We start from the raw sequence: 20,585 nt of genomic DNA, 5'->3' as shown, positions 1-20,585 counted from the left end.
TGATGGATATCTGTGTGTGTTTCCTGCAGATATCAGGATGTCCAAAGCAGGGGAGGAAAAGCCTGGAGCTGACTATCCAGGGGACAGTTCAGGTACAGCACACATACTCGTGTTCAGTCACGGTGTGGACGGTTCAGTTATCTAATCTCTTTAAACAGGCTTGAACAGGAAAGCAGCAGGCTAAAATTTTCCAGTAAATGTGCAACACACAAACACACGAGCACACATTCTTGCTAATCAGTCATTTAAATCTCGCTCTTTGTTTCAGACTCTGACAGAAACAGCCCCGATGAGCAGGTGGGTATTTTACTTTTTTCATTAAAGATACTGAGCACGTATTCGCTGATGATGCACTTGCACTGTGCTCAACGTTTTGGGGACGTGGACTACAACAATCCTGACGCAGTAACTGGTTTAGGCCTCATTCCATCTTTTTGTTTCCATATTGCTGCACCATGAGAGGCGAGAGTGATTTTCAGGGCAAACTGTGTTACGATCAAATCCAAAGAAACATTTTTTATTAGCATAAATCCACTTTTTATAGATGGAGTACAATTTTATGATATATGTCAAACTGTTCTGAGGACCCCTTCTTCACAATGGGTTACTTAACCCTGGGTGGGGGGTGTCCCTGGATGCCAAAATTATAACTTCTCTTAAAATTCTGACCAGTCTCAGTGTTTTCTTTTCTGTCAGTCTTATTAACTTGTAATAAATAGTTTAATCTGCCTCACCCATGAAAGTGGTTCGCTGGAAATCTGTTCACAGAGATTACAGGATGTCATTTCTTCTGAATGTGTCATCACACTTCGGTTCTTTGATGTGCGATGCATATTTTCATTGTTTTGCTGCAGGCTCAGACAATGAAAACAAGCCCCTTCAGCCTCTCTCCTACACCAGTTGGCAACAAGGTGAGCCTGATCAGGCATGCTGTGTGTGTGTTTGCGTGTGCGTGTGCGTGTGCGTGCATGCGTGCGTGTGTGGTCATTAAGTCACCATTTAAAACTCTTCTATACTGAAAATATTTCCTTATAACAAATAAATAGTTATAAATGCTGTAAAGTTTATTTTCAGTGCTTGTTTCTGTGTATTGAAAGTAACACAGTCTTAACAGGAGGAGCTTTGTGCATCTCTGGGATTATGTAATTTTTAAAAACACATATGTTTACACGTGCATTTACACCACAATGACACACGCCCACAAAAAAAATCTAATATGCAAATCACGCTGCCGTTTCCACACCTACCACTCCAACGAAGAAAAATCCTGCAGAGACAAGCCAGTAAGGGAAACGAATATGAACAAGGTGGCAGTGAGTGATAGACAAAAACTCCTTGATGGATGGACAGTGACGAGACACGAGCACGTAATGGTAGCTAGAGGTCAGCAGGTTTTGGAATTTTTCTGACAACATAAATACGAGGAAAATTGACCTGGATTTTTGGACAGATGACCGACAAAAGATTCAGTCTGTGATTCAGGGGTAAGAAAGGCAGACGGGGAGGCTGGAGTTCACAGTCTCTGTCCTTTCTTTTTTACCATAATCTGGTTTATGTTCCTCAGATCTTTGCAATCTGAGGGACATAATCCAAGTCAGAGTGCGTCCCAAAACACTTAAGCTTTGGTCACTTTTTAAAAACCTTTTAGTCAAATATTTTCTGTGGCTGTGTGATACCAGAGGTACACACTTGCAAAATGTTTGACAGCAAGAAGGAGTTGTCTTCTGAGCTACGCGTGTCATTTCAAATCCACTTCGAAGGAATGAGCTGATTCACCAGCCTTGCTAATGCGGAGATGCGCGCGGATTCCGCACAATCTGAAAAAGGAATTATGTGAACCATCGGAATTTTATCATTTCTGATTTCTCACCTGGAAATCATCACAAAAATCTGATTTTTCTTAATAGATAAGCATGGTGAGTGTGCTGCCGTGTGAGGTTGTAAAATAACTTGTGCCTGTGTTTTCTCTTTTAGGGAAAGATTGAAGATGGCGCTGAGATAACACACAGCACTGCAGTTCCGGCACCGCCCTCTCAGCAACAGCAACAGGCTCAACACCACCACACACAGTTGATGCTTGCTGGAAGTCAGCTAGCAGGGGTGAGAAAACACACACACAAAGAAGAAATTACATTAATCAAAATTAGGAAAACTGCTGCTGGCCAACACATAGATGGGAACAGTTTATCATTCATAAACATGCAGCACTTCCAGTTGGTGTTGTTGTAATCTGTAATCTGTGTACTTGCAGGTTTTAGTCTCAAAGCCATCATCTAAATGTAAATTTATCATTACCTCTGATCCACACTACACAGTTTGTGTGCTTCTGGATTTTCCAAGTAGTGCATGAAAGATTAGCTTACCTAAATTCAAATGTTTAAAATCAGAAGTTGGAATTTGATCAGAAAAGAAAACATCTGCTGAGTCGCAAAAACTAGTGAACAACAAAAGCAGACAAATCTAACTTTTATATTTTTTCAAACCACTACTTTTAGATAAGAAAGTAGCAAATAAATGGGTAAAACATGCAGGTAAATGTAGTAACTGTAACGCGAATCAGCCTCAGTACTGGTATGTGATAGATAAGAAAGTTTAAATAGAATATAAAATGATACATAAATAAGGGAATTATCTCAAGAAAAATAGGTCATCTAGGTTTTACCAATTGACCTGATCACATGGAAATACATATACTGGAACCTATTTGACACGCCACTATGTCTATGTTTGAGAAAATGGGCTGCTTTAGATGCCATACACTCACCTGTAGTCTCTTCAATAATAAAACTTGTCAGGATTGTTTTCCACACTCCTCGCCTGGCTCTGCCCTCTCTAGTGTTTCCATAAAAACACACATTTGTGAGCTGCTCTCTGCTTACATTACTCCAAAAGTGATGCACTGCTGAAAAACAAAGAGTGCAATCAACGATTTAGCATTAGGTAACTTCAATAAGGCCTTCCTGACAAACCAGAAGCCCTTGCACTACCTGTAGTGTTTTTGTGTTTTTGCATTTCAGCTAAATGTACTTTGAAGCTAAGTGGGTTCCTTTTCTTTGCTTGTCTTGCTCTGGCATGCTTTTACTGTCCGCTAACAGATTCACCTACACCTGTGTTCCTGGAATGATAGCTGATACTCTTTGTTCTCTCTCCAACTTTTGCCGTCCTGTATTATTTTTTTATTTCTCCAATTCCATTTCCCTCTCACTGTGCACGCTTACATCTTCTTCTCATTTCCCATCACTGTCCTCGTTCCTCTCCTTCCTCCAACTGTTGCTCTCTCCCAGCTTGCTGCGCTTCTCCCGGCCCAGCAGCAGCTGCTCCTCCAACAGGCTCAGGCTCAGCTCTTGGCGGCAGCCGTTCAGCAGTCGAACGCCGCCCATGCCGCTCACGCTGCCCACGCCGCCGCGCAGCAGCAAGCCAACCAGCAGCAGCAGCAACAAAACCAATCGCAATCCCAACAACAGCAGCAGCAGCAAACCAAACAGGAGCAAACAGTCCAAGCTCCGCCTCCACCGCCACAGCTGGCCCTGTCGCAGCCAATCCAGCTCACAGCACAGGTACCGTCAGCTTAAAAGAGTGTTTTATTGATTTTATTGATTCTCTTAATAATAAGTCTAATTAATAAACCGACTCATCTTTACCCGACTTTATTACTGCTCTGTATTGAAATGCGTTTGTGTTGCGTCGCAGGACATCCAGCAGCTGTTGCAGCTCCAGCAGCTGGTTTTAATGCCAGGTCACCCTCTCCAGTCTCCTGCCCAGTTCCTCCTGTCACAGCCAGCACCTGCACAGCAGTCACAGCAGGGTGAGGAAAACCCTGAAACCTCCTTTCTGTACAAATATTACATGGAATTCATCTGAGAATCACAAAATTACCCCTCACTGTCTCACTGGGATTAAAGTGGTGAAGTTGTTTAGGAAATGTGTCATATTTCCTAATAACAGCAAAGATTTCTGTGAATCAGCCGTGCTGCTTTCACCTTTCGATGAGTTCATCCACCCATGAACCCATTAATCCAAACTGTGGCTGGAAAGTTGGCATATTTGGTTTGTAAAGTGTTTGATTTATTTTTACAGGTTTGCTCTCGACACCAAATCTGATCCAGCTACCTCAACAAAGCCCAGGGGGACTGCTGACATCACCACCTCGCCTGGGACTCCAAGCACAGGTAGGAAATCTTTGTGTGTGTGAGAGAGAGAGAGAGAGAGAGAGTCGAAACATGCAAATGAGCTAAATTACAACACATTTTGTTTTCTTTTCATTTAAATGAGAATCTTTGAACCACAGAGTTTCTGTCAGACTGACATTCACCATTATCAGGATTTATCTGCCTCAGAAGTACCTGCAGGATGCTAAACACACCTTAATGTCATTGTGCTCGAAAGCAGCACAAGTTTGCATGAAGAACTAATAGATCATCTGTGATGCAACTGTCCTGTCAGCTGAAAAATGTCAAGGAAGACGCTCAATAATGCATTGCATAGCATCTTCTTTTCAAAATAGATGCAATTTCTGGTCCAATGAGGTATCTTGTATCCTCACCCCTTATCCTCTATAACGTGATGCTTGAATGCATCCTCACACATCCAAAGGCTGTTACAGATTTTTGATTAAGTTGTGATGAAGCCGTGTCAGACACAACAGATGTGAATGTAAATGAGCTGCGTAGCAGCAGATATCGTGCATGATGTCTCGTCAATTAGCTAACACTCCCACAGCCCGCAGGGCCAAAGCTTTGACAGGCAGTATGTGGCTTCTCTTGGTGCTAAGCCAAGCACAGATGCTGTTTCAAAATTCTAAATAATGTTTTTTTTCTCTCTCCTTTTTAGAGTAAAAGGTCTCGTTATAGCAACCAGGGCGTGTTTTATTTTTCTGAGCATGTTTTCTAGCCGATGACCTTGTTTAATTTTTTTTAATTCGTAGAAAAAGAATGTGTATGTTTCTCAGGAAAAGTGTGTGAGCTTTTTTTTACCAGCACATAAAGAATGTTTGAATGAATCATGCGTATACTCTTTGTCTCACTTCTGCTGACATCACAGAGAGAGAAGAGCAGCGATGCTGGAAGCAGCAGCAGTGGAGGCTCTTTAGTTGCCACTGGGAGCAGCGGTGTTGGTGTTGTGACATCTGTAGGAGTTACCTCTGCATCCAGCAGCGCCATGGCTTCTTCCTTAGCCTCCGGCTTGAGTTCTGGAGGTCATGGGGGTCATGGGGGTCACATGGGAGAAGAACCCAGCGATCTAGAGGAGCTGGAGCAGTTTGCCCGCACCTTCAAGCAGCGCCGCATAAAGCTGGGATTCACCCAGGTAAGAAGAAGGAAGGCATGTTTGCATGATAAAGTCTGCATGTATTTGCACAGTGACACAAATCTTCTATCTCCATCAGGGCGATGTTGGTGTGGCTATGGGAAAACTGTACGGCAACGATTTCAGCCAGACCACCATCTCCCGCTTTGAAGCTCTCAACCTGAGCTTTAAGAACATGTGCAAGCTGAAGCCTCTCCTCGAGAAGTGGCTGAGTGACGCAGGTACTAAGAAATAGTTGCTGGTGTACAATCAGCACACTCATCTTTGTTTGCTGGAACATGTGAGAGTCAGCAATATTTTAAAAATAACTTTCATTTGAAAATAAGCTCAGGATGTTTCATTTTGATGGAAATAGCCTTAAATAAAGACTTCTTTAAAAATGTTACCTATAGTTTTCCATCAGTGATAAAGTGTTAAAATGTAGTGTTTCGCATATTTTAAGGTTTTTAATTTAATTTGACATTCTGATCATTCTTTATGTCACCAAAAACACTTCCCTCATTTATGCCTTCTTTCTGTTTCTGTCACAGAAACAATGGCGGTAGACAGCATGCTGCCCAGCCCTTCTTCTATCTCCTCCCCCATGTTGGGCATCGAGGGTCTACCTGGCCGACGCAGGAAGAAACGCACCAGCATCGAGACCAATGTGCGAATAATCCTAGAGCGCAACTTCAGCACGGTAGGAGATTAAGTTATTAGCAAAATTGAGCCCGAATTTCTAATGGGTATGATTTTTACACCTGAATATAAAATAATGCAGGTTTCCACTTTTGTTTTATAGAAATAAGATAGAATTGAATCAATTTTCTTTATAACACCTTTCATGGAATTTCCAGTGCTGTTATTAGACAATAAGATTCATAAATGTGGCCGTTTTTAACCCTAAATACTCTTAATTCTTGCTTTACAAAGATTTTAAAATGCGGCAAGTAGGAAAATATTTAAATATAGCCCAATATGTGGGGACCACTTTTTAGGGATACGTTATAAATTTGGAGCTTGATGTTAAAAGAGCTTTTAAAGAGTCTTTTAAAGAGCTAAGGAGCCTTTATATTTAATAAGAAGAAAAAACATTTTCTCTGAATTAAACACTTTTCATAAAAGGTACGTTTCATAAAAAGCAGAAACATGAACTTGCTAAACACCCGCCCAGCACAGAACACAAAAAGTACAATGACAAAGGCCGTCATATCAGAGCTGTAGATCTTGTCAAACCTGCAGCAGATTCTTGGAAACTACCGTAGATCGACTGCACACCGTCGATCAGAGATGTCAAACTCATTTTGCATCGCGAGCTACATCCAGCCCATTTTGATCTTATGTGGGCCAGACCAATGGAACTGCCCTTTCTGCCAGTTTAGTCTAACTACACATTTAGTCCCCGAGAAATTGCTATTTCAACAGAAATCTATCAGCGCAACTCTTCAAGTTAGGCTTAGGAAAAGCTGCAAAACTTATGAACTTATGAAAATAAATTAAAAGTCTAAAACTTCTGTTCTACTTTACATTTTCCAAAGTCATCTGGTGGGCCTAATTGAAGGATTTGCTGGGCAAATCCTGGTCCCTGGGCCTTATGTTTGACACCTCCTGCCTTAGATTAGCACACCATAAATGGTTAATACAAACATATTGTTATACTAATGCAGTGGCTTTTAAAAAAAAAAAGCTCTTCTACATGTGATAAACCAGCATCCTATTTTGGATAGCCTCCCTTTATTAATTAGCCTTCTTCTGACTGCATGCAGTGTTTTCAGTACTTCCTCATCGCTTTGATCTCTTCCTCCTCAGAACCAGAAGCCTACCTCTGAGGAGATCCTGCTGATGGCGGAGCAGCTCAACATGGAAAAGGAGGTGATTCGCGTTTGGTTCTGCAACCGCCGGCAGAAAGAGAAACGCATCAACCCCTCTAGCAGCACCACCCCTCCACTGCCCAGCCAGACCTCGCCTGTTGTGACGCACAAAGCCCCCTGCTACAGCCCGCACATGGTACAGTCCGCCCCCTATGCAGGAACGGATGTTCTGCAGTAGGATGGAAGAACTTCCTAATTTCTCTTTTCCTGTATCTGCAGATATCGAGTCAGGGTCTGTCCCAGGTCACCACCAGCCTCAGCACAACAGGTGAGCTGTAATAACTGTTTGTGCCTGCGTAGGCACTCGTCAATAAATTATTAAAGGTTAGAGCGCTGCTTCTCAATTATGTTTTTGAACCCAAAGGTCGGTCTGGTCCTGACATTATTTGGGAACAGTTGATATTTCAGTATTGTTGAGTGTTTCGCTGATTTGATGAAACGTGGAAGAATCATCACTGAGACAAAAAAAAATCATTACGGCTGGAAACAGAAACAGGGATGTTTTGTTGACAGCAGCACAGAAGCGCTGGTCTTATCTTGAGTTGTTTACCTCCATGAGTCATGATTCGTCCGTGAGCTGTCCAGGCTTCACAGATATGACAGATGGCCTGACAGGTAGCAAACACAGCTGGAAATTTATTGGCCCGTTGAGTCGAGGCTAGTACCGGCCAACCAGAAAGTGAAGTTGAATGGTGAGAAGAAGACCTTTGAATAGTTCAGGACCCTGGCTGTTGATGAAGAACTGTGTCACCAAAGTGTTTATTTAGTAATAACACTGTAATTCTTCTGTGCACTGCTGTGTGACATCCGTATCACTCTTCTTCTCTCCCTCTCAGGCACCAGTTCGTCACCTTCAGCGTCCTGCCCCATGACTCCGGTCAGCTCAGTTGCCATTTCTTCTTCTGTGACTCCGCCTCCTCATAGCACAGCCAGCCCAGCTCCTCCCAGCCTCGGGACCTCTGGGCTCAACGCTGGGTGAGTGTCAATAACAATTTGAGAAATTTAATTACTAATTGGTTTTGCCTCCTGTTTACTACCACATTATTATCTCCAGTTTCTGGTCCCTTGTAATCCTATTAAATAAATTTCAGTGTAATATTACTCAGCTAGAACCATTTTTGATACATGATATTATTGCAGGAATTAGTCAGATCCCTAGATGGAAGAAAAGCTAGCTCTTCTTCATTTGCTCTCCTGGAGTGAATGAAAGCATGAATATAAAATTAATGCAAAACTTTTTGAAGGTTTCTTATTGTTGGTTAGTTTTAAACAAACCCTCTGAATTCCATCACCTGCAAAAAAGACCTTTTCAAATTGACTTGACCATGATCTCTAACCCGACATCACGTCATACATATGTGAGCAGATGTTTCTTGAGCATTTATGATGCAAGCTTTGCTCAAAAACCCATGTGGCTGTGTTTCAAAAAAGTCAAATACTAAACCAAAGCCTCCAAGTTCTCCATGTGCACCTCTGGACCTCCTTCACCGTCAGTGCTGCTTTCAGATTCCTATAGAAGTTCCAGTCTACTTCAGTAATTTCTCTATTGACCTCAAAATTGTCCAAATATGAGCTTGTATTAATTCAACCCAACTTCTATGTTTCATGTTGAGGATCATCACTGGAAGCATTTTAAACAGCAGCTTTGAATGGAAGATGTCCCGACCCAAAAGAGCATAAAAAGAGTGGTTGGTGACCAGAACTACATCACATCAAAGTGCAGGATTTCTTAATGCCATATGGGTGCATGTTTCACTCTCCACCCACCCTGCTGACTGTATTTGGCTCCCTGTGATTTAGTTCTCGTCCCCCAAGTGAAATTAAAGTAAAAATTTTGACAGTTTGGAGCAGGATCTAGCATCTCCCTGCATCTCAGAAGCATAGCCACAAATGCATCCGAGCTCTTTCTTTCCAAGCTGCCTCGACTACCATGATGTGGATGACTGAGAACCTACACAGACAAATGCTCTCTTGATGTTATTTAACCTGAAAAATGTTTCTGTACATCAATGAATGTTTGGATGTGTGTGTGAATTTGCTGTCCATCCACATTTCAGGAACACAATGATGGGAGTAAGCACAGGGATGAACCAGGCCCTCATTGGCAACAATCCCCTGGCTACCATGCAAGGTTTGTGTCACTGAGTGCATGAGTGTGTGTTGTTAGACTGTCCCCTCTGGCCCAGCGAGTCTTCATGAGTCTCCATTTCTAAAGACCACTTCCCATTTCATCCTCCATCCATTCTGCCCAAAATGAATTTCCTTGCAAAGCCTCAGTATGACAGTAGCCAAGAGCAAGCCCGGCGCGCACTACTCCTCCTTTCTCAAACTTTTTGAATCGCTCAGTATGGTGAAAGATTCAATTTGATTCTCATACAATAGCCCACTATTATCACAAAGTGACAAGAGCCCCTTATGGCAAAGCTTAGGAGGTCAAGTCAGCTTACAGTAAACAGTTGAACAGGCACAATCCCCACCTTCTCAATATCAAAGCCTGTTGGCTAAATAACTAGTTTTCACTCAAAATTCTCCTCTTTGAAAGAGACGATCTGCTGCCAAATCAATTAAGCATCACAAATAAGCTCAGCTTTGAATCCGTCATGTGCTTCATCTCCCTATAGCGCCGATTCAGGCCTTCCCCTTTTTCTCGCGCTCCGTTCAGCGTCATTCAGAGCCGGCGTCCTCCGGGCCATGTGCTGATGAGAAGGATACAGTCTGTTATGGAAACTGCAGCTCTGGCACTGTTGGCTCTGATAGAGTTTTAGGCTGAAGGAAAGAAGAGAGAAGAGCCTGAGTTTTTAAAAAAAAAAAGAAAAAAGGATGGGATGAAATGAAGTGTTGACACGAAAGGATTTCAGTTTGCTTCCCTTTGGGGCCACACATGCTGTAACTGTTTACTCTCATGTAATGGATAAAAGTGTGTATTATTACACTGGAATTCAAACGCTGGCAGGTGTATCACTGTGTTACAGCAGGGTTCGGACAGATTGACAGGTTATCCTGACAAGCTTGCAGCAGTAACCTCGCAGAAAAGACGGCTACTGTAACAGTACTGGGATTTTATCTCATTGAAAAGTAATAAAAAGCTATGAAATATAGTGCTGTGGAAAAGCATTAACCCTCCTAACAGACAGTAACAAAGTACAACTACTTTGTTACTTTGTACTTACGTAGAATTTTCAGGTATGTGTACTTGGCAACTTTTTACTTTTACTCCCTACATTTTTAAACAAATATCTGTACTTTTTACTTACATTTTCAAAACGGGCTCGTTGCTTTTGGTTTAAGGAATTTGAGGAGAGCTATTATTTCACATCACTGCATGAAATCATGCGTGCCTTCAGACATCAAACTGATATCAGCCTAAAACGTAACACATGAGAGGCAGTCCTGACTATTTTTCAACACTAGTATCTGTACTTCTACTTAAGTACAGAATGTCTGCACTATTACTGATTTCCTTTCTTCTTCTTTTTTGACTTGTTAATGTTACATGTTTCAGATTATCAAACAGATTTTCAATATTAGACAAAGATAACCTGAGTAAATGGGAAATTAAGGGAAATACATTATTAAGGTAAAAACAAAGCTATCCGAACCTACCTGACTCTGTGGGGGGGAAATTAATTGCTCCCCTTCATTCAATCGTAAACTAGCGGTAATTTACGTGCATTTTTTTGGAAGGCTGAGTTAAGTTTCACTGGCCACACCCTGACCTGATCACTGCCAGCCTGGTTGAATCAATAAATCTTTAAAATAGAACCTGTCTGACAAAGCGAAGTAGGCCAAAAGATTTCAAAAAGCAACACATCATGCCACGATGTGAAGAAACATCTGAAAAACAAACTCATTAAAGTTTATCACTCTGGAAAGAGTTTCAAAGCCATTTCTAAAGGCTGTGCGACTCCAACGAACCACAGTGAGTGCCGTTATTCAAAAATGAATATGAGAAAACTTACAACAGTCGTTAAATGTTCCAGAGAGTACAACATCACTTCAAGAGCGCATCAACGACTCATTCAGGAGGTCACAAAAAACCCAGAACAACATCTATAGGGCTGCACGCCTCAGTAGTCTTAGATAAGGTCAGAGTTCATGATTCAATAATAAGGAAGAGACTGGGAAAAATAGAGCAAACCACTGCTGATCCAAAAGAACACAGAACGTCGTCTCACATTTACCAAAAAACATCTTGGATGATCCACGATACTTTTGGAAAAATATTCTGTGGACTGACGAGACAAAAGTTGAACTTTTTGTAGGTTTGAGTCCCGTTACAGCGTAAAACTAACTGCATTTCATAAAGAGATCATACCAATAGTCAAACGTGGAGGTGGCAGTGTGATGGTGTTGGACTACTTTGCTCCTTCAGGGTGACTTGCTGTAACTGATGAAAGCAGGAATTCTGCTCTTTACCAGAACATCCTGAAGAAGCTCGGTTTAAGAACCGAAGCACGCCAACAAGTCCATCTGAACGGCTCAAAAAGAATGCGATTTTGGATTTTGGACCTCAAAGACATTTTTATATTTTCTTGGCTTATGTTTGTCAAATATCAACATTTATTTGATGATCTCAGACATAATAAATCACAAAGGGGGAAAATATTTTTCAGAGCACTGAATCTAACATAAACCTCTTCAGCCTGTTCATTGTTTTTCTATTAAAAGTCTGCAAACTACTGCTTTTGCAGATTGTAACAGACGCGGGTTTGACAGGGTGAGACAGAAAAGGTTCATTCTCACATCCACTGTGTGTGAATATCACAATCAGATTTCATCCTTTGCTGTCGATCATTGTCTCTGTGCATTTTAAGGTTGAGTGTCATCATGAAGAGTCTTGGCTTTAGCGCAGGGGTGTCAAACACATTCTGAGCAATCACTGATGATTTACAAACAACCTCCGATGTTTTGAAGCACTATTCTCTCCACATTTCCTCACTAAAGACTAAATGATTTAACCATCTTATGTGGATTTTATACTTTCCACATTAGTGGGTATACAAAGGTCCACTTCAGTCTGAGTAATCTAAATTTTATCATCAAAGGATAAATGTGCATCTGCTAATTTTTTGGGACCATGTGGACTCTTCTCTGAGGCACTAAACCACAAATCACCAACTACCCATGTGTCCTTCAGATGAACTTAGAGCAACTAAGTATGCCCAACTTGCAGTGCTTTGGTGTGATGTTGTGTGAGTAGTTTCTTTGTTAGCAGGAGGGCTGTAAAACTTACAGTGATTCACACAAAATACAGTGAGCCATCTTTTTATGCTTGTGGAACTAGTCCATTGAGCCGCACTGGGCTCAGTTGGTGGGTTGTTTCTGACCCGTGGGCCATATGTTTGACACACCTGCTTTAGCTTTATATTTTTTATCTGTCGTTATGATTTAAGTGGGAAAATCTTTCACATTTATTCAGGCTTTCTTTAATCATCTTCACTTTCAGCAACCTATTTTTAAATGTTTGTCTGTAACTGTCTCTGATCTGTTCACTGACTTCTTTTTAATTCTTTATTTAATTCTTCGTTTATTTTCATTCTCCATCATTATTTCACCCTGGAAATTTCCCCGTTCCTGTCCTTCTCTGTCTCTCTTTTTTCCTCTCCTCTCCCTTCTTCCTTTTCCTGACGTCTACATCCTCTTCACTGCCATCACATCTGCATTTATTCCCCTGTCCTCTATGCTCTTCTTCTTTTGTTCCTCTGATCGCTTTGCAACTTTGTTCTGAACACCTTTGTTTTCCTTTTCTGTCAATTTTGACTTTTTCATTTACTTTTTTTTGCAACATTTTTTAATCTTCCCGTCACCCTCATTTCTTGAGCCTAATCCTGTCTCTTTTTCATCTCCTGTCTTTTTCTTCATCTTCCTGTCCTCCTTTCTCCTCTATCCACCTTCTCCTTCCCCTCTTCCATGCTTTGCAGCCCTGGCAGCCAGCGGTGGGCAGCTACCCATTTCCAGCCTTGAAGGTGGAGCAGGTCACATGCTTCTCGGTGGACCTGGGGGTGCCTCTGTCCCCTCTTCCCTCCGCCCTTCTCTCTTCCTCAACCGACCCACTCTTCTCCCCATGGTGACCGGCTCTATGGCAACAACATCCACAACCGTCATGGGACTGGTCAGCAGCAGTGGTGGCGTGTGCGGCCCAAGGCCCTCCTTTTCCCAGTCTCCTTCTGCTGGCACCAGCAACCTCATGAGCCCAACTTCGTGCCCAGAAGAGTCTGTGTCTCCTTGTTCAAGTCCCGCCTCTTTCTGTTCATTCAGCGAAGCCTCGCCGCCACCACTGGGAGGGACCATGGCCGACTGATCCCCGACTGACAGCCAAAGTATCCTATTAGAGGAGGACGAGGAGGAGAAGTAGGACGATTAAAGGAGCTTTAAAAATCTAAATTTACAACCTCGCCTTTGAACCAAAGCCATCTCTCTGTCCAATCCATCTCTGGTTTTGTCTGTCTCTCTCTTTTCGTATCTCCCTGCTGACGTCTTTTGAAGCCAAAAATATACACAGATAGATGCGGGGAGGAAGCAAAGAGAGAGGTAGGATGGAAAGGATAGAGAGAACTGCAGAACGAAGGAGGGGAATTCGAAACCAAATATTGATCTACAGCTGGAGAGGTGGCACTGAGGTGTGTTTTTGCTTGGCATCAAGAAGTGAACACCACGCTTTTTAACAGCTGGAGAAAAAAAACTCAGTGAGGGCAGGGATGAAAACTGAAACTGTGTGTGGAAAAAAAAAATGGGAGGCAAAGAAAAGACTTGTTTAACAAGCCCGGAAGGTCGTGTGGTTGCAACCAAATTTTAAAAAAAAAACCAAAAAAGCAAGAAAGGAAATATGCTAGAAGAGAAACACACAAAGATGTAACCAAAATCTCTGAATACCAAAAACTGAAAAACAAAAAAGGACAAAAAAACCACAACAAACGGAGCGAAAAGCTTTAGTTCAAAAAGACTTTCTGATCTGTCCAGGATCAGTTTACTACTTCATTCTACGTCATGCCAAACATTTCCCATTTCACTCAGGATTTCTGTTTTTCCTGTTTTTTTCCATCTTCAGCTGAAGATTTACAAAACATCTATTTTTCTATTATTTTGTATTCATCGCTCTTTTTTATCTAACTCAAACAGTTTCACACTTTACAGTTGAACCCACGTGCAGGATGTCTACCTACCTCTCTCTTTACAGCTTTACAGTGGTCAACCTACCTTACATTTTAACAGACTGTTTCAATGAGCCTGGAGCAGCAGATGGGTGGGGTTTATTACGATAATAATTACTTTAGTTTCCAGTAAGAAGCCAATCTGTATTCGCTGTAGTACAAGAATAACTTTCTGGTATTCATTAAAGCCTTCTTCGTAGCAAAAGCCACCCTTCTGGCAAAAGTTGGAAACTCCACTGAAGTTAAAGGAAAATACTGGTCAAATTTTTAAGGGTTATTTAGCTGTTAAATGTCAATTTGTTAGATCCACAGTTGATTTGGGGGATTATTTGTATCTCAGATTACCCTCAGAGACAGATTTTAATGGGTTACTATCATCATCATTATCATCATCATCATCATTATTATCTTTAATTTTTGTTCAAACCAAAGTATACCCTGAATAGGATTCATGCTGCCTGTGGAGTGGATATACACAGGGCAGATGTGTGGTTTATTTTTTTTTTATATTATTTATTATTTGCTGTCTTTAATTTAATGTTACCCTTTATACACGCTCACCATCATCATCATCATCACGTCACCTTTCAGACTGCTCATCTACCACCAGTCACTCACTCTTGGATACCAAAGCATCGCCTCTGGCAGCGTTGTCTCTGGATTCGCCCGGGAGACGAGTGTCCAGACAAAACCTCAGCAGTGTCAAAGGGAAAACACACACACATATACACAAACACACATATTACAGTACACTACAAGCATAAGAAAGACCAAACCAAAAAAAAAAAAGAACAAAAGAAAGAGGTGAAGCACCGGCATTCCCCTTACTGCCCCCAAACCCCTGCCCTCCAACCCTCCCTCCCATCCGCCCCTCTCCTTTGTCTCCAAAGATCAGATCAAAGGGCCAAAAGAAACAAGGAGGAGAAGAGAAAGAGGAGAAGCGGAGGAGCCAAAGGTATGAAGAGCTGCAGGGGGAAAGTGAGGAGGAGAAGAAGAAGAGGAGGAGATGGAGAAGTAGGAGGAAGAGGAGCAGGAGGAGATGCGCTTGAAGCAGCGGACCAAAAAACCAAAAAGTAACCCAAAACCAAAAGCTACTGCTACTACTGCTACTAGTTATGTGTGAGTGACTGAAGCGTAACGAAACCAAATACAAACAAAGAGGGGGAGGACGGGGGAGAGAAGGGGTGAGTAAGGCCCTGTCTGTCTGTTCGTCTTTAACTGTGATTGCCGTTCTTGTATATCAGACAGAAATCGTTCCCTGCCTCCCTCTGCCAGCCACCTCGGCTTTGTTCTCACTTTCTTTTTCCTGGATGGATAAAATATGGATTAACCTCAACAAACTGACTTTGAGAATATATATATTTTTGTTTCTGCTTTCCATAGTGTGTCTGTTACCGATGTATGGATTCGTCTCATTGCTTTCTTCTTATTATGCGGTGGGTAAGGAGGGAGGGAGGGGCTGGGTGTGAGGGAGGGGCTGGGTGGGCGGGGGTGACAGGTTGGTTTGGCAACGTGTTGCCTGTTTTCATGTCTTCTTGTCTCTTCGGTTGTGGTCCGGGTTTTTCTTTGACGTTTGGAGATAACTGTGAAAATGTAGCTTCCGGGATTTACTTTCTTTCTTTTTTCTTTTGAAGTTGATTCAGAATGTTGTGAAAAAGCCAAAACTGAAAACCAAAAGCAAAACTTTTTAGAAATACAACCATACCAAATAGAACAACTAAACCAATGCACAAGTCGTATGATTGGATTAGCTGAAGTGTGTGTGAGAGTGTCTGTGTAAGCATGTGTAGGTAAAGATGATTCTCTTACATACAAACCAAACCATAAAACACACAAAAACACATGATGGACAAAATAATATCAGTCAGTGAAGAGCAAAGCTCCGGTCAGTTTGAACCTGGACCTGTTTCTGCAGTTTTCCAATCACATTCGTCGACTTCCTGCAAAAGATTTAGATCACATCTCATAAAAACTTTGCCTGTTCACCCCCCCCATAAAGGAATGCACAAATTTAGCATTTTTGGGTTCAATTATGATCAAATAAATCACAGCAAGTTCCCACAGTTTCTCACACATGTTGAAAAAGGCAGGAATGCTTATGGTGACTCAGCTCCTGGCTACTTAAACTCCAATTTTAAGTCAACCTCTTATTTTAGTACTTACAGGATGTAAATTCAGTTTTAAAGGTCTTGACGGCACCACAGTAAACAAAAAAACAACAGTTTACGAGTCTGATTGTATTGCATAAGTGAAAAAGTGAGTGTTTTTAAAATGTTTAGTTTCAGGGTTTTATGTCATTATATTGTGTGTTATATTAAATTTAGAAAATTCACAAAAGATATTAGAACACAAACGTTTGATTTATAGTCACGTCTGCACAAAAACTGATTTTTTAAACCAAATTCATTAAGATTAGAACTCAATACATTAATTTCTACTTTTATTTTTGTTAGATTTTTAAGTGCACAATATTATTTTACTTAGTTTGAGGGTTTTTTCCAAGTCCAGTTGTTAATTTTATCATAATACCATATGTTTAAAACCAAATTCAAACCACTGACCACCTAAGCAGTACCATAAATAAAACACAGTTGTGCTTAAAGGTCTCAAGTCTGTGATAAAGACAGCAGTGGCAGAGTGATTGCCAGGCTATGACTGTTAGTGCTGCTGTCTTTAATTTGATTATTTATTTAACTGACTGTCATTTTGAATTAAAAACTTACAATTAAAATCTAAGACTGCAATAAATCTGCAACAATTGCTAAATTTATTCTTTTTAATTACTGATAAAGCTTGGAAGAAAATGACACTTTAAATTGTTGGTTATTCCAGTAAATATCAGGTCCTTTGTTGCGTGGGGTGGCCAGACTTACAAACACAGACTGTATTCAAAAGATGGTAGTCACACCTTGGCTCCACCCCACTCTTATTTTGGTGAGGATTAATGACTGTGATTGGAGAACTAAAGAAAACAAGTACCAGGTTGAAACCAGGGATGAACTTTGATATGACACAGATACTGAAGGCAACCAGTGATGAAGACGATATGGGGAGGGACACGGGGTACAGGTGGTAAAGGCTGTTAACATCCACTTTTAGAGGGAATGTATCCATTAGTTCTTATAGGTTTTGTAGAAGGAAATAATATATGTTCACCTGCTCTTATTTGTTGCTCATGTATTAAAAGGCTGGGACTATTATCCATTGACGACCGAAGACGACGACATGATTTAAGAACCAAAAGCTTTAAAACTCTTTTATCTCTCACGGGCTCCTTGTTGGAAAAAAAATATTTGTATTTATTGTATGAGGGAGGTGTGTGATTTTTTCGGGGATGGGGAAAATAGTCTGTTTGTATTTGATGAACTTCTTTGTCTCTCATCTTGTTTATTTATTGATTATTTATGTATTTATTGAATTCTATTTAAGTCTTTCGGGATCTTTGTAACAGCTTTTCAGGGGTTGTATCTGCAGAGAGGGATGTTCTTGAGATCAAAACAAGGAGGAACGAATGTTTCAAAGCAAAACCAAACCTAAGACTGTTGCAACCTGAGAAGGAGAGAAAGTAGGGAACAGAGGGAGGAACATTTATGGCTAGCTTCGTGGGGAAACAGTTGTTTCCTGTTCCAGCCATCAGACAGGCATTGGAGTGTGTGTCACTGCGTTTGGTTTACTTACCTCCAGCAGCATTGTTTTTATCATCATGTTATTAAATACATTACTAACATAGACTGTATTAAAAAGACGGGAGACACCATGATGGCACATAAGACGATGAATAGCAACCGTGACATCATCTGCTGGTTCTGAAGTTGTGTTCTGAAGCCCCATTAAAGGAGCGGGTTTAACTTTAAAACTGCTTTGTTTACTGGCTAAGGTCTTATCAATCACAAGTCCATAGCCAATGAATAAGCCCTGGATAAACCTCAATTTTGAAACCTACTAAGACCAAATTTTAAAAACTTTTGATTGACTAACCCCCTAAAACCTTTAGGGAGGTGCTTATAGGTCAAGCTGGAAAGCCTCTTTTCCAGAAAACTTAAAGTAAACTTTTAGATTTTAAATCCAGCTCAGTTTCACACACTCCAAACACGTCAGTGTTTGAAACATTGCTCGACTTTGTGGTGTAAAATCCAACATTTCTGTCCCAACGAGTGAATTCCCTCCTCCTCCTCTGCTCTCTAACAATCTTTCCGATTCCCTCCATCCGGCGTCAGGACGAGGGCTTTAACTCATACCTCTGATACTCAGATAAAAGAAACCAAATAGACATTCAAGCTTTAATGACGAAACATAAACCTAAAAAAAAAAGACGTGTCTTGTCTGAACTCAGGAGTGAGGGGTGTGAAAGCGGCCCTAGCAAGTTAGTTTGACGGAGGAAAAACAAAGATTTTCACGAACCAGTTGTTCTTATGGCTTTAACCTACAGAACGCACGGCCACGCTGGGTGAAGACGTGGCGTGTTTTGTAGTGAGGGGAGGGGGGTGTGTGTCTATTTATCACTGCTGTCGGAAAAAAACATCCGAACTTCTTTTATCTTCTTTTTTTTTTTTCTTACTCGAAATAAAAAAGTGAATTTCTGTTTTTAGCACGACGCTCATCTCTTGGGGTCTTTAAAGTCCACTGTGGATCTTAAAAACTGTGTGGATTTCCGACTTAACAGATCTTTATATTTTTAACATTTGTGTTACGTGTTATGTTTTTTAACTCCAACAGCAGTGCAGCTCTGTCTGTATGTGTGCCTGTGCAGTCGGACTCGGCTGTGGTGGACAGAGAATGATACCAAAGTTAAAACGACCACAGCGAGACCCTGCACGACAAACACAACACACGCGCTCACAGTCATTCCACGTGTATATAAGCATTCAGGATTCTCATTAGGGACTGTAACTGATAAAATAAAGGATATCCAGCGCCTGATGTTAATATAAGAACACTGTCAGATAATAAGAGCATTTCAGGCCTTGGCAGTTTTCTACTGTAGTTCTTTATGTGGCTGTGAATGTTAATTTTACTACTCTGCTCAAGTCACCGTGAAATCGACGACTTTTTTTCTCTCTTTGTTTTTTTTTTTTGGCCTTGAGAACACAAATGTTAATACCTGCTACCAGACAGAGTAAAAGTAAATGAGAGTATTACTTCAGTCAGTATTGTTTGCCCCTTGTTATTGTTGATTTATTAAGGAGAAGTTTTAAAAGAAACATTTTCCTTTCTATTTTTTCTACAATGCAGCTTAAATCCAAAGGTTAAGAGGACAGCAAAGATAGATTTTACTGCTAAAGAAAAGACCTCAATAGTGAAAACCAAAGAGCTCCACTGTATCTTTTCACATTTTCTGTTTCTCCGCATTGTGCAACTCCCTCGATTTTATGATGTAAACTCCAAAAGTGTTCTTTAATATAGCCTGATGATGATGATGATGGTAGTGGTGGTGGTGGTGGTGAACATAAAAGACGAAAACAAGCAGCACTCTGTGAGCTTTAGCATCTGTTTTTTGGGGTTCTTTTTTTTTCCTGTTTTGAAGTATGCTTACGATATGCTGTTTTTTGACCTCGAGGCTCTCTCTGTCTGAGTTGATTCTATAACCCGATTCTGTTGGAAACGTTTGGGTTTGAAACTGTTCTCTACTGTCCCTTAACTCATCGCTATCTGTGTGCCTGTTGTTTTGGGGGCCAGGGAAACGGGGACAAAACAAACCTGTAAGTGTTAGAAATAAAGTGCGAATTTAGACCAAAGTCATCTCCCGTGTCTTTGTTGTTATTTTGTTTCTATAATGTTCTATAATGCTCAGCGGCTGAATAGGCCAAAACCTAAATGGATGCAGTTCCTCTAGTGGCCACTTGACAATTAGGATAATGAACCGTGTAAAGATGGTCAAATCATCTTAGGATGATGACTTCTTGAACATAATGAGGAGTTCACTGTACTCAAAAGGCCTCCACAGTCATCAGCGTCCAGTGAGTGTTCATGGACGACTATTTGCTAACACATTTGCAGTTTTAGCATAATGAAAAAAAAATAAAACAGTCAGTTAATCTGTTAATTAAATATCACCTCCACCGAGGGGGTTATGTTTTTGTTGGTCATGCTGTCTGTAAATATAATTGCTCAAAAACCTTTGAATGAATTCCAATAAAACTTTGTAGAGTGGAGTCATGTTAGCGATCCATTAAAATGTGGCTTACATTCAGCGAGGCCTTCAAGACCAAATTAGTGATTCATTGGTTGACAAATCTGGCAAAAAGCCAAAGTGTGGTTTGTATTGTCAACATAAAAGATT

At 41.0% G+C, this 20,585-nt stretch overlaps 1 protein-coding gene across 1 annotated transcript in view; it reads left to right on the top strand.

Moving 5' to 3' along the window:
- pou2f2a (POU class 2 homeobox 2a) overlaps positions 1-15,749 on the top strand; it is a 68,151-nt gene extending 52,402 nt beyond the window's left edge. The window contains exons 2-16 of the mRNA XM_084919463.1: positions 30-92; positions 269-297; positions 855-911; positions 1,975-2,100; positions 3,285-3,557; positions 3,691-3,805; positions 4,078-4,169; positions 5,041-5,304; positions 5,384-5,525; positions 5,835-5,983; positions 7,093-7,290; positions 7,374-7,422; positions 7,991-8,129; positions 9,212-9,285; positions 13,076-15,749. Of these exons, the coding sequence (XP_084775589.1) occupies positions 30-92; positions 269-297; positions 855-911; positions 1,975-2,100; positions 3,285-3,557; positions 3,691-3,805; positions 4,078-4,169; positions 5,041-5,304; positions 5,384-5,525; positions 5,835-5,983; positions 7,093-7,290; positions 7,374-7,422; positions 7,991-8,129; positions 9,212-9,285; positions 13,076-13,455 (2,150 nt within the window). The 3' untranslated portion in view covers positions 13,456-15,749. The remainder of the gene's footprint in view (positions 1-29; positions 93-268; positions 298-854; positions 912-1,974; positions 2,101-3,284; positions 3,558-3,690; positions 3,806-4,077; positions 4,170-5,040; positions 5,305-5,383; positions 5,526-5,834; positions 5,984-7,092; positions 7,291-7,373; positions 7,423-7,990; positions 8,130-9,211; positions 9,286-13,075) is intronic.
- The last annotated feature ends 4,836 nt before the right edge of the window (positions 15,750-20,585 follow it).

This window comes from Perissodus microlepis, chromosome 22 (assembly GCF_051167445.1).
Source record: "Perissodus microlepis isolate ML-2025 ecotype Zambia chromosome 22, ASM5116744v1, whole genome shotgun sequence".
NCBI classification, from domain to species: domain Eukaryota; kingdom Metazoa; phylum Chordata; class Actinopteri; order Cichliformes; family Cichlidae; genus Perissodus; species Perissodus microlepis.
This window is presented reverse-complemented; position numbering and strand designations above follow the sequence as displayed.